This window comes from Corvus cornix, chromosome 3 (genome assembly GCF_000738735.6).
Source record: "Corvus cornix cornix isolate S_Up_H32 chromosome 3, ASM73873v5, whole genome shotgun sequence".
NCBI lineage: Eukaryota > Metazoa > Chordata > Aves > Passeriformes > Corvidae > Corvus > Corvus cornix.
Window position 1 is genome coordinate 11,940,843 of NC_047056.1, and position 13,197 is coordinate 11,954,039.

Here is a 13,197-nt window from a genome sequence, read left to right on the forward strand (position 1 = left end):
CAACTGCCCTCTTCTCCTGGGTGCTTCCTGAGGGTTTCTCCCCATCTTTCCTTTGCAGACACATTTGCCAGCAAAGTAGCAGCAACGCAGGACCAGTACGCGGACGCCTCCATCGGGAACGTCACTGGGAGCAACGCTGTGAATGTTTTCCTGGGCATTGGGGTGGCCTGGTCCATTGCAGCCATCTACCACGCGGCGCACGGACAAGCCTTCCAAGTCTCCCCTGGCACGCTGGCCTTCTCCGTCACCCTCTTCACCATTTTTGCTTTTATCAGTGTGGGAGTGCTGCTCTACCGGCGGAGACCCGAGATTGGAGGTGAGCTGGGCGGGCCGCGGACTTCCAAGCTGCTCACGTCCTCACTCTTTATCCTCCTCTGGCTCTTGTACATATTCTTCTCATCTCTGGAAGCCTACTGCCACATAAAGGGCTTCTAAAGGGACAATCAGAGATAGTAAATATGTGTATATCTATATATATCTATATAGAGTGATATATAGGTATAGATATAGATATAAAGCTGTGTATAATGAACAGAGAAAGAATAAAAGAGATTTGCCATGTTCACACACCTGCTGATGGAAAGCGGCTTTGGAGCATCCTTTGAACTAGGCAGGACCCCAAAGCCAGCAGGACCCCTCCCCAGGCAGCAGCCCCAGCCAGGAGCCAGGGGCAGGGCCCTTTCTGCAACTCGACCAACAGGAGCGGCCGATGGCCACCGAGCCCCTTCCCGTCGCTGACTCCCACCCGCCGGCCCCCGGGAAGACGGATGTGATGGCGACCGGGGTGCGTCGGTGTGAGGAAGGCCAGAGTAGCTGGTGAGAAACAGAGCAGTGGGCAAGGGAAGGAGAGGAAAGCAAGGGTTCTGATCTCCCACCGCCATCCAGCTGCCTTCACCACTCGGGAACAGGCCCTCTGGCCCTGTTGGAGAGGAGCAAGAGACCGAACTGAAGACAAGGGGAAGCTGGGAGCTTTCTAAGGATAGAACACAAACCGTTTTTGTCATTGATTTGGGGTTGGTTTTTTTGTTTCGTTTTGGCGTGTGTACAACTAGCATTTCCCACCCACATGCCCCTCACCTTTCCCTGTCCATGCTTTGGGGGTGCACAGCCGCAGCCTCGTGTCCGGTGTCCCAAGCCGAGGCTGCGCGGAGCAGCGGGAGCCTTCCTCCCACTCCTCCGCCTCCTCGGGCATGCTGTCGTGGTACTTGTAACATTTGCATGAATGAAATGAAATCTATCTGTATATAGCATCCTATAGCAGTAGTCCTTCCAACCATGTGGGTTGAGCATTGCAGATTACAAGCATTTTCTTTTCACTGGGTTTTATTTATTTTTAGTTAGTTCGGTTTTGCCATAGGGTTTTGCTTGTTTGTTTGTTTGTTTCCTCTCAGCGGGGGCGGAAAGGATGGAAAGCTGTCCCCACTTACTGCTTGTGGCATGGGTCCGTGAGAAGCAATAACAGCCGTGCAGCTGGAGGTTTTTAGGAGAGGAAAGCCCGCACCCCAGAGACTGCAGGCCCTGCCCAGCTCTGTGGATGGGGTCCTCTGATGAGCTGAAGCCAGTGTGAAGGCCTCCTCTGTCCACAGGAAGTTTTACACGAGGTCCCAGGGAGCCCGAGTGGGGTGAGCAGTCTGAGGGGAGCAAGCCTGGCTGACTCCCAGCACCTCATGTGCTTCTGCCTTTCGAGTCGGTGGCTGCCTCAAAGCCCTTGGCCCCCTGCTATTCCCTGTATCCCCAGAGGTGTAGTGACAGCCCATTTCTGAGTGTTAAGCCATCAGGACCGGTCCCCAAAGCTGGTCTTTTCCCACAGCCATTTGGAGGCAGAATAATCCAAGGTAAGGGCTGAAGGGCTGTACGAGATCTCCCACTCCACTGAGTGTGACCGGGAAGCATCCCCCCAGGAAAAGGCTGTGTTTTGCACTCTCCAAATCCAAAATCACTGGACAGGATGAGACAGGGAGGTGTAACTCAGCATCACTCCCCTGTAGCCAGGAGTGCAGGCTGGGGTAGAGAGTCGAGCCAGGGAAATGTGGGTGTAGAGCTCCCCAGGGCACAGCACAGGGGAGGCACTGGGCACTGGTGTTGAGAGATACCTTCTCACCCCATGCCCTTTGCCTGGCTCCCTGATGCTGCAGCCAGGCAAACTCCCAGCCTGCATGTCTGTGGTGAGCTCTTCCCACTCAGCTGAAAACCATGTCTGATGCTTGTACCATAACCAGCTGGCTGGGGGTATCTGTACTCATTTTGAACTATCTGTGGAAATTTTAATTAACCTGCTGTAAGGTTTTCTCTAGGAATATGAAGTTGTGGGGTTTTTTTTTTTTCTTCTCGAGCCTTTTTTCACTTTTGATTTGTTTTGGGGTTTTTCTTTTTTGTTTCTCATTGTTTTGGGGGGAAAATCAAACGCAGGTGCAGGTTGTTCAGGTTTGTGATTACCTTTATGTACAATGATTTCATTTTCATCTGTTTGGCTTCATTTTTTTTCTTTGTGTGTATTGCCCACCACTATAGGCAGTGAGTCCACTAATTGTGATGATCCTTATCAATGGTACACAATGCACAGAGAAATAAAGTTTGTAATGATTCCTGATGGATCCAGTACTGCTCCTGCATATTCTCTATGGAAAACCCTTCTCTCCCGTCCAGTTGTTTCCCCTTTGTACCCATCTCTCCTTGACTCATTGGCCTGCCTTCACCGTGTTTCTGCCACTGACGGGGGCAGTGGTGCCTTGGCACAGCCGCTCCTGCCCCATCTCATGCCCTTCCTCCCGCTCCATCTCCATGGTGCCTCAGGCTCGGTGCGTGCTGCGGTACAGCTGGGGCTCACAGCCCACTCCATGCTCAGGGGGATGCAGGAAACCACCCAGGGACAAAGCTGCAGGGCAACCCACCCTCCTGGGGCCAGGAGCTGCTCCTGTGCTGCATCTCTGGCCAGTGCTGGCTTGCCCTAGGCTTGGGGAGAGCCGTGGGTGTGCCCCCAAGGTACTGAGCAGCTCTTTCTGCTTGTGTCTTCTATAGAACTGCTCCTGCTGCAGCCTCACAGTGACCTGTGCTGGGTTAAGCCATGAGCTAACTATGAGGGAGAACGCACAAGATGCATTACCAGGACAGGGTCCATGGGTGCCAAAGCAGATCTGAGACACCCCACGAGGCTGGGCTGCTCTCAAGAGGTGCCTGCCTGTGCCCCAGTCCAGGTGCCGTGGGCCGTTTCAGACCCATGTGCCTCGACACAGCTCAGCCAGCACTGAGGAGGAGAAAAGTCTCCCCATGCCCAGGCATGTTGCTCCTCCCTGTGTTTCATCCAGCATCTGTTGAGCTGTCCCCAGATAAACCCTCCCTGCAACGCTTGGGAGGTCCTGCTCTGACAGCTGAACTCAATCACCAGCTCTGGAGATGGGTCCCAGGCAAGCACTGCCTTCAACACTCCCCAAGCCACAGAGAGCATGGCCAGCGATGTCCGTGTGCTTTTCCAGACAGCGGATTGTGAAAGCAAAGCAGCTCTTCTGACCCAGTAATTGCATCTGCTGAAAGGTGATCTTGGTATTTCCCCCTCATCATTTGCTTCTTCAGAATGAATTGCCATCGCTGAAGTAATTAACAAGTCAAATGGGACTTGTGTAGCCACTCAGGTTAGCAGACAGTGAATAACTGTTCTGCTCACAGAGCTTTCCAAAGGGAAAAGCAAGCAGTGCTTGCTTAGGACAAGGCTTAAATCACAGGCTAAACACCAGCCCTGTTGATGCAGTTGCTCTCTGCCCACTGTGTGCTTTTGGGCATCTCTAACAAGGCTGTGCACTGTGTGATGTGTTGCGTGCCCAGTGGCTCATGGAGGGGTTATGGGGGAGCAGCAAGGGGGAGCACCAAGCCCCCGTGTTCCCAAGGGTGCCCCAGCGTTCCCGAGGGTACCAGGCCTGCTCTTGTGCACAGTCTCCTCCTTAAACCACGCTCTCCAAAGGGAGAAGAGAACTGCCCTCCCCCAGGAGACACTGGCACTGGCTGGCAGTGCTGGGGTGCAGCAGGAGGAAGCACAGTCCCCAGCACAGTCACGCCTTGTCACAGCTCAGCTCCCTGGATCCCCTGTCTCATGCCAGAACTCTCCCACCTCTTCCTCATCCAGCCTCCCCACCCTCCCTCACGTGGGCAGAACATCGAGCATCTCTGATAAAGGCCTGGGTTTATGAATGTTGCCAGAAGCAGCAGTTCAAACCCTCGGCCTCCATCCATCTGCCCCATTTGCTCTCATCCCCTCTCATCACCCCACCAGCCAAAGGCAAACCTTTCCATGGAAAAGGATGCACCACGTGTCCATGTGCAAAGGCCATTCAGAGACAGGCACCCAAATGACTCCACAGGCCGCTGCCAAGCACTTGAGGACAAGCAGAAGGAACACACTCGTGACAGCGCTAACCATCTTGGACAAACCATATTCCCAGCTCGTCAGGGCTCAGCGGGAGTGGAGGCGAATCCCTGTCACAACCTGAACGCTCGGAAAAGGCGCAAACCAGGAAAGAGCGGCAGCTCTGCAGTGCCTCATGGCTGGGCCCACCCAAACTGCCGCCCGTGCCAGGGCAGCACAGGAACAGCTCCATCCCGAGGTGTGACTCCCTCATCTCCAACCCAACAAGGCTCCTGCCCCTGTGCCACCCCGCTCCAGGCAGCCTGTGATGCCTCTGGGGCGAGGGGTGATCGCAAGAGTCATTAGTGCATCTTCATCCCTGCTCCCTGACAGGACAGAGGGGAGAAGGGAGGCCTTGAGGCCGCCGTGGTCACGAGCCTGGCTGTGAACTCGCTGCACTATTTCTGCTACGGGCAGGGACTGGAGAACCAGAGCCCCTGTGTTATTGTTACAGCTATTTTTAAATTCTCGGGTAAGAATCGTCGGCATTGGTGGCCATATACATAACGCAGGAGGAGGTTCAGCTACGTCCCTGGAGGGACAGAGCTGGGCATAGCCGGAAAGTGACAGAAAACTTAACGCTGGATGCTCTAATTCCAAGACAAAGCCCTGCGTTATTTTCTGTAGGCTTTGGCACCCAAGCCCATCTGGAGAAATGTGTTTGCAGAGCACCAGGAACCTCTCTGGCCTCTCTGAGCATGCAGTGACCAACTACTGATGCCTCTACACATGCTCAGCACAGCTGTGGAAAAGCCTGTTTATCTTGTAAAAAATTGACTAGCGCAGGAAAGCATCCAGAGGCGTCCGTATTCTTGCAAAAAGCAGCAAGGGACAATAAATACAGTGAGATTCCTCACCTTTTAAGGACTTGAGCCTTTCTGCTGTTGGAACTGGAGGTGCCAAGAACCTCTTGCCAGCCAGCAGCACCCCTCACGCAGAGGGAAGGGACACTTTGAGGGAAAGGGGCCTGCCTGGCCAAGTAGGAGCTGTTATCAGCAAAGATAGACAGGAGCTTGCTGCTACTAGCAGGATTTTCTGCTTGTGGTATGTCCCTGAGAGCATCCAAGGAGTCTCCACAGGGTCTTGCTCTCTCTCTGGAGCATCTTGAGAACAGCCAGTCCTGCCCCTGGGACCCAGTGCCCCCAGGGTGGTTCACCCCCTTCTCCTGCAGTCTCTGCACCCTCCCTTGGCTCCTTCCCCTTTCCCGAAGGGAATGCCAGCTTGGGGCTGCCCTCATTAGAAGTGTGGAAGAGAGCACTGGGGCACCCACTGTTCCCAAAGCAGGTGCTATGGAGCACTGCTGGAGCTGGGGGGGATGCCCAGCATTGGAGGGCACCAGGAAGGGACAAGTGCCATGGGGTGCCACCCAGATCTGGAAACCTTGTCTCAAGCACTGCCACAGCATGTCCCCTGCCCTGGCTGCCATGGGCATGGACATGCACCTCAATTTCTGCACAGGTATAGCACAGCCTCCTTTTTTGGCCCCTGGACAGCTTTTTGGCTGTCCAGAGGCACCAATCCCGGACAGTATTTTTATCTCCTTTGATTCAGAGCAGCCCTCAGCCTGTCGTACTGCACCAGGAAAGCTTTCTGCTCCTCCCTGTATGCAGCCCCACCCCAGTTCAGGTGGCAATGGGAAGGACCATTAGTGATGCACCATTAGTGACCCCACCTGGTGCTGGGGTCCTCCAGGTTCTGCCTTGAGCCATCCCGAGGTCCCAAAATCACTGTCTATGCACAGTGACAGTCCAGCCTGGGGCTTGCTCTGTGCTTGCCTCCCCTGTGAAGCCTTTTCACATGCCATCTTCTCCCAAGCTCACTGCAGAGAAGCATTCTCTGTCCCTCCTGCCCCACAGCTGGGGCATTCCTGTGTGGGACACTTTCCTTTTCTCACTGCACCGAAAAATTATTCTTGTTAGCTCAGCCTCGCTGTCTGTATCTCAAGGCTGGACTTGAGCCCCTACAAACCAAGGAGCAGGCAAACTTCCACAAAAACCCTGGCATGCTGAGCCCCTCCCATTCATCACCCAGGCACAGGCACAGCCACTACCTGCAGGCACAGTTTTTATTGTGCCACTGCCCCTTGCTCATGAGTCTGTGGCAGATTAAACATTTTTGGTGGAATTTCCATTATCGAGTCCTACAGATGCTCCAACTCCACCCCCCAACCCAAACGTGCCTTGACATTTCCAAAACAAGCTGATTTGCTTTACCTGGGGGTTCAAGACTTTCCTGCCCTTGCTTAAAATGGGCAGAGTTTAAGTAGAGCCAGTTGCAATGGCTTGGGATGCTTATCCACACTTAGAGCTCCTAAACCCTTGCAGGACATGGGAGACTGCCGCAGAGCTCTCTCCCTGCACCTCCCGACCTCTTTGTTCAGGTGGGATTTATTTCTCGTCCATTATTTCCAGCCCAGAGGAGTCTCTTTGCAGATGCCAGGATGAGACCTGCGTGGAGCACAGCCTTGCCCTGTTTGCCTGATGGAAATTGCCATGTCCATGGCACTGCCATCCCCAAGAGCGTGTCCCCCTCTGCCCCAGCCCACAGGCCCTGGCAGGCTCGTCGCTCGCAGAAGTGTGAGATTCTGGCAGATGAGCTTCTTTGCAGAGATACTTGGAAACGTGCAGAATTTCTAAGTCCCTGTAAAATTGCTGTGCTGGCGCGGGCAAGGTTGAATCCCAGTGGTGCAAACGTGTCCCAGAGCTTATTTGGGAACATTAATGAAAGGTTTTGCAAACGAGTGGCTTTGTGATTCCCAGGGATGTAGGGAGGTGCACAAGCGGAGTTCTCCTTGTTCTGCGTAACGCTGAGATGCCTCCCTTGCCCTTTGCCTTCAGCTACAGCCCTGTGCACTGCCCTGGCCTTTCCTTGCAGCGTGGGCTGTGATGAGCTGCCCCGTGGCTGAACTCCCCCTGCTCAAAGGAGAACGGACTGGTGCCTGTTTGTGTCTTCGTTCACTTGCCCCATGTTGCCTCCTTCATCTTGAGAGCTCTTGAGAAAAACGTGCCCATGCAGGGAGCCTTGCAGGAGCCCTGCTTGTCTTGCTCTTAATCAGGAAACATGCTCTGCTCTCTGCAGCTCCAGACAGCAAAAGATGGCAATAATACCTCTTACATTACAGGCACTGCGTTAGCAAGGAAGAAAATGTTATTTATTTTTTCCCTGACAATACTTGTCCTACTTCTTTTTTCCATAATGCATTAAGCATTAGGAGGCACAGCTCTGCACACAGTCCAGCTCTCAAGACTACCTGTTGAGGACATTGCTCAGCAATCCAGCAGTTTTATTTGTGGATGAAGGGCAGAAGGTGGTGAATTCTCCTACAATTCCTAGCTCCTGCTGGAAGACACACAGCCATGCTGGCAAAACCCACAAAACACAGGGTTTTGTAAAATGCAGTCTTTGCATCCTGCGTCTCTGTGCCAAGAAGACCTGGCATGAGGTTGTAAAATCCAAATCATGAACTTCCTGAACACCACTCATCAGAGATGGGCATCTTTATCCCTACTGCTGCCTCCAGGCTATCCGGAGAGGTCTCTGGCACACCTGGTGTTCACCTTTTGTGAAAGTCACCGCTAATCAAGCGAGAAGAGGATGTGGAGTAGACAGACCACATTCTACCTCCCACCCCAAATACAAGCCCACAGGATATCCCCAGCAAAAAGCAGTCAGACTGCCAGGAGCACAGCAGTCCTTGGGAAACCTCACCCACCTCAAAGGCAAGCAGGTTCCCCATGGTGCTCGCTCCACGCTGCTCCCCACATCACTGCCATGAGGGAGGGGCTGCTCGCAGCTCAGCATCCTGCAGGCACAGGCAAAGGAGACACCTGGGCTCCCCAGGCTTGCTCGTGGGAGCATAAGCCAGAGAGGCCTGCAGGGAGTGGCCATAATATTTCAGAGGAGAGATAAATGAGATGGGAATTAGTAAAAAAAAAAGATAGTAGCAGTAATTTAGATCCATCACTTATTTTCCGCTGTAATGAAGTGCCCCAATTATCTTGATGCTTGAGTGACCACTCCAGTTCTCAAAAGTAATTTCCACACACTTGAACAACTGCTCCTCCTTCTAGAGTAACCATCTCAGAAAGAAACACATCTTTTCTGGGCAGTAATTCTTGTCAGCAGCTTCTCACACTGTCCCACTCAGGAGTGGAGGGACACTCGGGCAGGGAGCTGCCTGCACAGCCTGTCCCAAGGTTGCTGGACATTCCTCACACCAAGGGTCCCCTGGAACAGCAGGATGCAGGCGGGAGAGAGCTCAAACTGGCTCGCTGGGCCTGAGAAGTGAGGGGGACAGCTGGTGGTTGGATGCAGCCCATGAGGGGAGGCAGGCAGCAGGCGTGTGGTGACTCTCCTCACGGGCACCCCATGCCAGGGTGGTGGCTGGGCACAGCACTACCAAGGCAAGTTGTCCTCTGGAATTTTGGATGTGCTGCAGAAAGAATGGCTCTCACTTTCCTGGTCTCCTCTGACAGCCACCAATCTCTGACAGCCACCAATGTGCCCCTGCTGAGCAGCCCGAGGGGAGCTCCCCGTGGCCCCCGGAGCAGCACGGGGCAGGCAGGCAGGGAGGAGGCTGCAACCACCCTTCCTGACGCACCCAAAGCCACCTGCCACAGTCATCCTGTCACCCATCACCCTGTGTGTGTCTCCCCGACAGCCACAAGGCGCTCTAGGGCAGACAGACATCTTGTGCAAACCTTGACAGAGAGAGAGAGATCTCTGACAGCCCAACCAGCCCCCTGGTCCCCCCACCAGGGACAGGGCAGGCAGACCCCAGCTGGACAGAGCCAAATTATTTCAAAGCTGGGCTGAGAGTTTGCAGGAGAACTGGTTTGCCTGGAGACAGAAACCAGAGCATGGGTCATAAATTCAACTCCACCTTCCCTCTGCCACCTGCGCCGTGCTTGGTGCCGTGAGCTGGCGCTGCCCCAGCGATGCGGAGCCCTTGTGCCCCAAGCTGAGGGTCGCCCCTGGGCTCAGCAGCTGGAGCCCCCCAGTCTCTCTGTCTCTGTCACAGTTCCTCACAAATTCAATGGCACAATGCAGCTACACTATTTGAAAAGCCATAATATTTGTTGGTACGACTCTTTTATTACTGTCAATTTATATATATATTTGTTGATAAAAGAGGTCATCTTGGGAGACACTTCCAGTCTACTGGGAAATAATTGTCCGATGCTGTATATTCTGTACATGCTGTATAAACAAAGCAAAATATGTAAATCTAAATGTTCGGTGGACTCGGTGGCACCTCCTGCAGGGGGAGATTGGGACCAGGCAAGGCCCCTTGTTGGGCCACCACGGCTGGGGCGCGGGGATCCCAGCAGAGTCACCATCCTGCTGGGCCCTGGACACGGTCTGGGGCAGGATCTGGCCACAGTGCAAGGGCAAAGCCTGCGGCTCCCTCGGTGGTTCTCCCCACACGAAGGTGAAAGGGGGCGGCTTTGGGAGCAAGAGCGGCCGCACTCGACCTCCCTCCCGGGGCACGGCACGGGGCCGGGCACGGCCGGATCCATCGGGAACTCTCAGCGCAGCACGCCCGGCGTCAGCCACCTGCTCCCCAGGGAGGACACCCCTCAGCCACCACCCAGCACGACATCTCTAAGCCTTAGGGGTCCGAGAGAGACAATTCCCTGTGGGGAGACGGCTGGTGACAGCAGAGACTGGCTCCGAGCATCCGGCTTCTCCAGCTCCTTCCCACGCCAATCCCAGCTGCCCTCCTTGGTGTGTTTTACAGCAGCCATGAGCTGTGCCCTTCTAACCCGACACACGCTGTTAGAAAACCTGTTTCATATTTTCCGTGGTATCAATCTACAACTTTTGAAACTATTGGACACAGTCGTGGTAGCCTAAAAGTTGTGCTGAGCTCATATATTTTTATATTTGTGGTGTTTTCCTATCAATAGAGAGTAGTGAACCCTATAGCTGAAAGTGAACTATTCAAAATAAATATATGACTGCAGAAAATCTTTGTAAAAATAATTTATTTGAAATATTCTGCCAAAGATAGCTCTCTAATGATCTGTAAGATGTCGTTTCTCTCTTTTTGCTCTGAATGTCATTGTGAAAGAACTTTTATCCCCATATCTTTTGAAGATTTTTTTTTTTTTTTTTTTTGTATCTTTAAGGGCAAAGAAATATTCCAATGATTTTTTTACTAGAGCAGTAAATAGAGTAGCAAGGAGGCACGAGACAACTTTGCAAAGGTGATAAACAGGATCGGGTAACAATCACTCTGAAAATCGGTTTCTCCCATAGTTCCTCTGGCTGACAGATGGGTTTTGAAGCCTAGGACAGCTGTCCAGCAGGAAGACCTTGGCTGCTGCTGCTGTGGCTGCTGTGTAGCTTACCCAAAGGAGAGAAATCTCTCGAGAATCCCATCCCCAGGCTTGGGGCATTTGGATCCCCTTGCATCCAATCTTAGCCTCTTCATAATTTATGGGCATGATTTATTTATTAGCCCTTAATAGGCCCTGTGGCACATGGGGAGCCCTCACCCACAGCTTTGTGGGGCTTCAGCCATTCCCTCCACGCACCTGCCAGCAGCCCTGAAGCAGTGGCACAGGGAATCCTGCTGGCATCCAGATCTGTCCCCTTCCTCACACGGGGGCAGGGCAGGGGACACCCAGCCACCAGGGGACACGATACTTTAGCAAGAGGATCCGTCCCTGCAGGTATCCAGTTAAAACAGGGGGAAGTAGAGCCTTTTAGCATGGAGAAGCTGCCTAGACAAGTCTTTTAGAAATTACCTTTTTTTTTTTATTATAGAGAATAATCTTCTTTCCCTTCTTCATTTCTCCCTTTTGAAAGAACTTTTCAATACTAGGGAAAGCCTTCATTATCCTCTGTGATCCCCAGGTCTGCTGCGGTGGAAATAAATCCGCAGCCACGTCTGTTAGGCTCCACCACTTCAAAGAGATTTTTTGGCTCAGACTTTTTTCCCTTCTGAGCAGATTCACAGTTTCTTGAATGTCTTGGTCATAAAGGTCTGGACGAATTAACTGGTTTAAAAAGGAAATAAAAGCCCTGTTCCAGTGAATGTGTTTCCACAAGCAATTCAACTTTTGACTCCCCCTAGGTCAGGCACGTGTGTGTTTTATTGGGAACGGAGATGGGAAAAGCAGTTTCCAAGCCATAAGGTGTGACGGGTGTGATGGGAGAACTGCTGTCCGTGGGGTGTGGGTGGCACACTCTGCAGCCGTGGGAACCACGTGCCAGGGAATCTTTGTTCCTCTGTGCAAGAGCTCTCTGAATCCGGGGCTGCGCAGCTGCTGCGTCACAGGGAACCGCAAGCGAGCCAGGGAAGACAATGGTGAGAAGAATTGGGTTTCTGATCACTGTGCATTTTGTTAATTAGTGAATTCAAATAGTTTTATTTTTACCAAAAACAGATAATCTTTATTCCAGTAAAGACAACTGTTGACTTGAGATATATATAAATATATATATATATATATTATTTGAATGGTTTATATCCTGTTGCTCTAACTACATAAAATGGAAACATGTTGCAAGTTGTGTCATTCCAATATACAAAATAAATTACTTTTCCCTGCATGCTGCCTGGGTATGTTGTGATTTGAATTAAGAGTTATATTTGAATTGCCTTATTCAAGAGGTTGTATGTTACCTAACTGGGGAATGACCTGGCACTGTTCATCACATTACATGTGTACTTGATGCTGTGTTATGTCAAATTCAGATAAGTTGTCTGTCATCTATGTATTTTGTGGGAGATCTTTTATCTTGTTAAACTGTGATGTGTAAACCTTCATTGCCTGAAATAGTCACAGTTGTATAAATCAGTGTCTTCAGCTGTTTTCCTAATTTTAACACAATTCCTAACACAAAATATAGATGTTTGTAAATTCTTCATTCATTTGGTCTATTCTTATGTATGAGGCTTTTTTAATCTGGCAAAGCAGTAAGATAAGGCAGCTTCCCCGGCAATTTTCAATCAAGGCTCAGCTACATTTCTATCCCTCGGCAAGAGGCAACAACCAATTTTCAGCAGCGACAGTTGGCATTCGGGATGTCTGTTTATTGCTATTATCTCTCCTGGCTCGGATGGGCCATTATCACTGCAGAACGCGATGATTAATGACAAGCCAGACGTGACGCTCCTGCAGCGACAGCGCTCTGGGGACCCGGCACCTCACAGCGCCTTCCTCAGGCCCCGCACCTCTGCCGTGCCCCAGGCTGGGTGGGAGGCAGGGAGGGGTGGGGGTCCCTGCAGACACAACTGGCAGCAGCACAGTGCGGCCAGGAAACAGCTCGGGCTGGGGAACAGACCCGCAGAAGCCCATCTCCAGCTGGCAGACGACTGGAGCATTTCTGGACATTTCCGCCCCCATGCCTAAAATCCCAAATAGAACAGTTGTTGGGATCGTTAAAACACTCCTGCCAGACTCAGACACGGTCCGTGCTCAGCTGCGCAGCTGCCGCATCGTCCTGAACACGAGCAGCAGAAATGTCTCGGGCACACGAACCACGCCGAGGTGTCTCAGCCGTGCTGTGAGAGCCCCACCGTGCTCTCCCCACTCTTCCAATCCGGGCTGCAGTTGCACACGAAACGCTGCTCATTTTTTATGTCTAGTAACCGTGAGAAACACACGGCCACAGAAAAGAACTCCTGGAGCAGGACAAGCTGTGGTCCTGGGCTATTGAATTTCTTTCCAGAGCTTCTAGTGGTAAAAAACTTCCCATCCCATCCACAAACGTATCCTTTTTTTTTTTCCTTTTTCTCCCTTTAGTGTTGGCATGCTTCGGGTTTGAAGGCTGCCAAAGGGGGGAAATGC

General features: G+C 52.2%; 1 protein-coding gene across 10 annotated transcripts in view; it reads left to right on the forward strand.

The window, feature by feature from the left end:
• The window catches only part of SLC8A1 (solute carrier family 8 member A1), a 132,020-nt gene extending 119,746 nt beyond the window's left edge, over positions 1–12,274 (forward strand). For all 10 annotated transcript variants that reach the window (XM_010411036.3, XM_039568483.1, XM_039568487.1 and 7 more), the window contains one exon: positions 59–12,274. In XM_010411036.3, coding sequence (XP_010409338.1) covers positions 59–435 — 377 coding nt within the window. In that variant the 3' untranslated portion in view covers positions 436–12,274. The remainder of the gene's footprint in view (positions 1–58) is intronic.
• Positions 12,275–13,197: the final 923 nt, after the last annotated feature.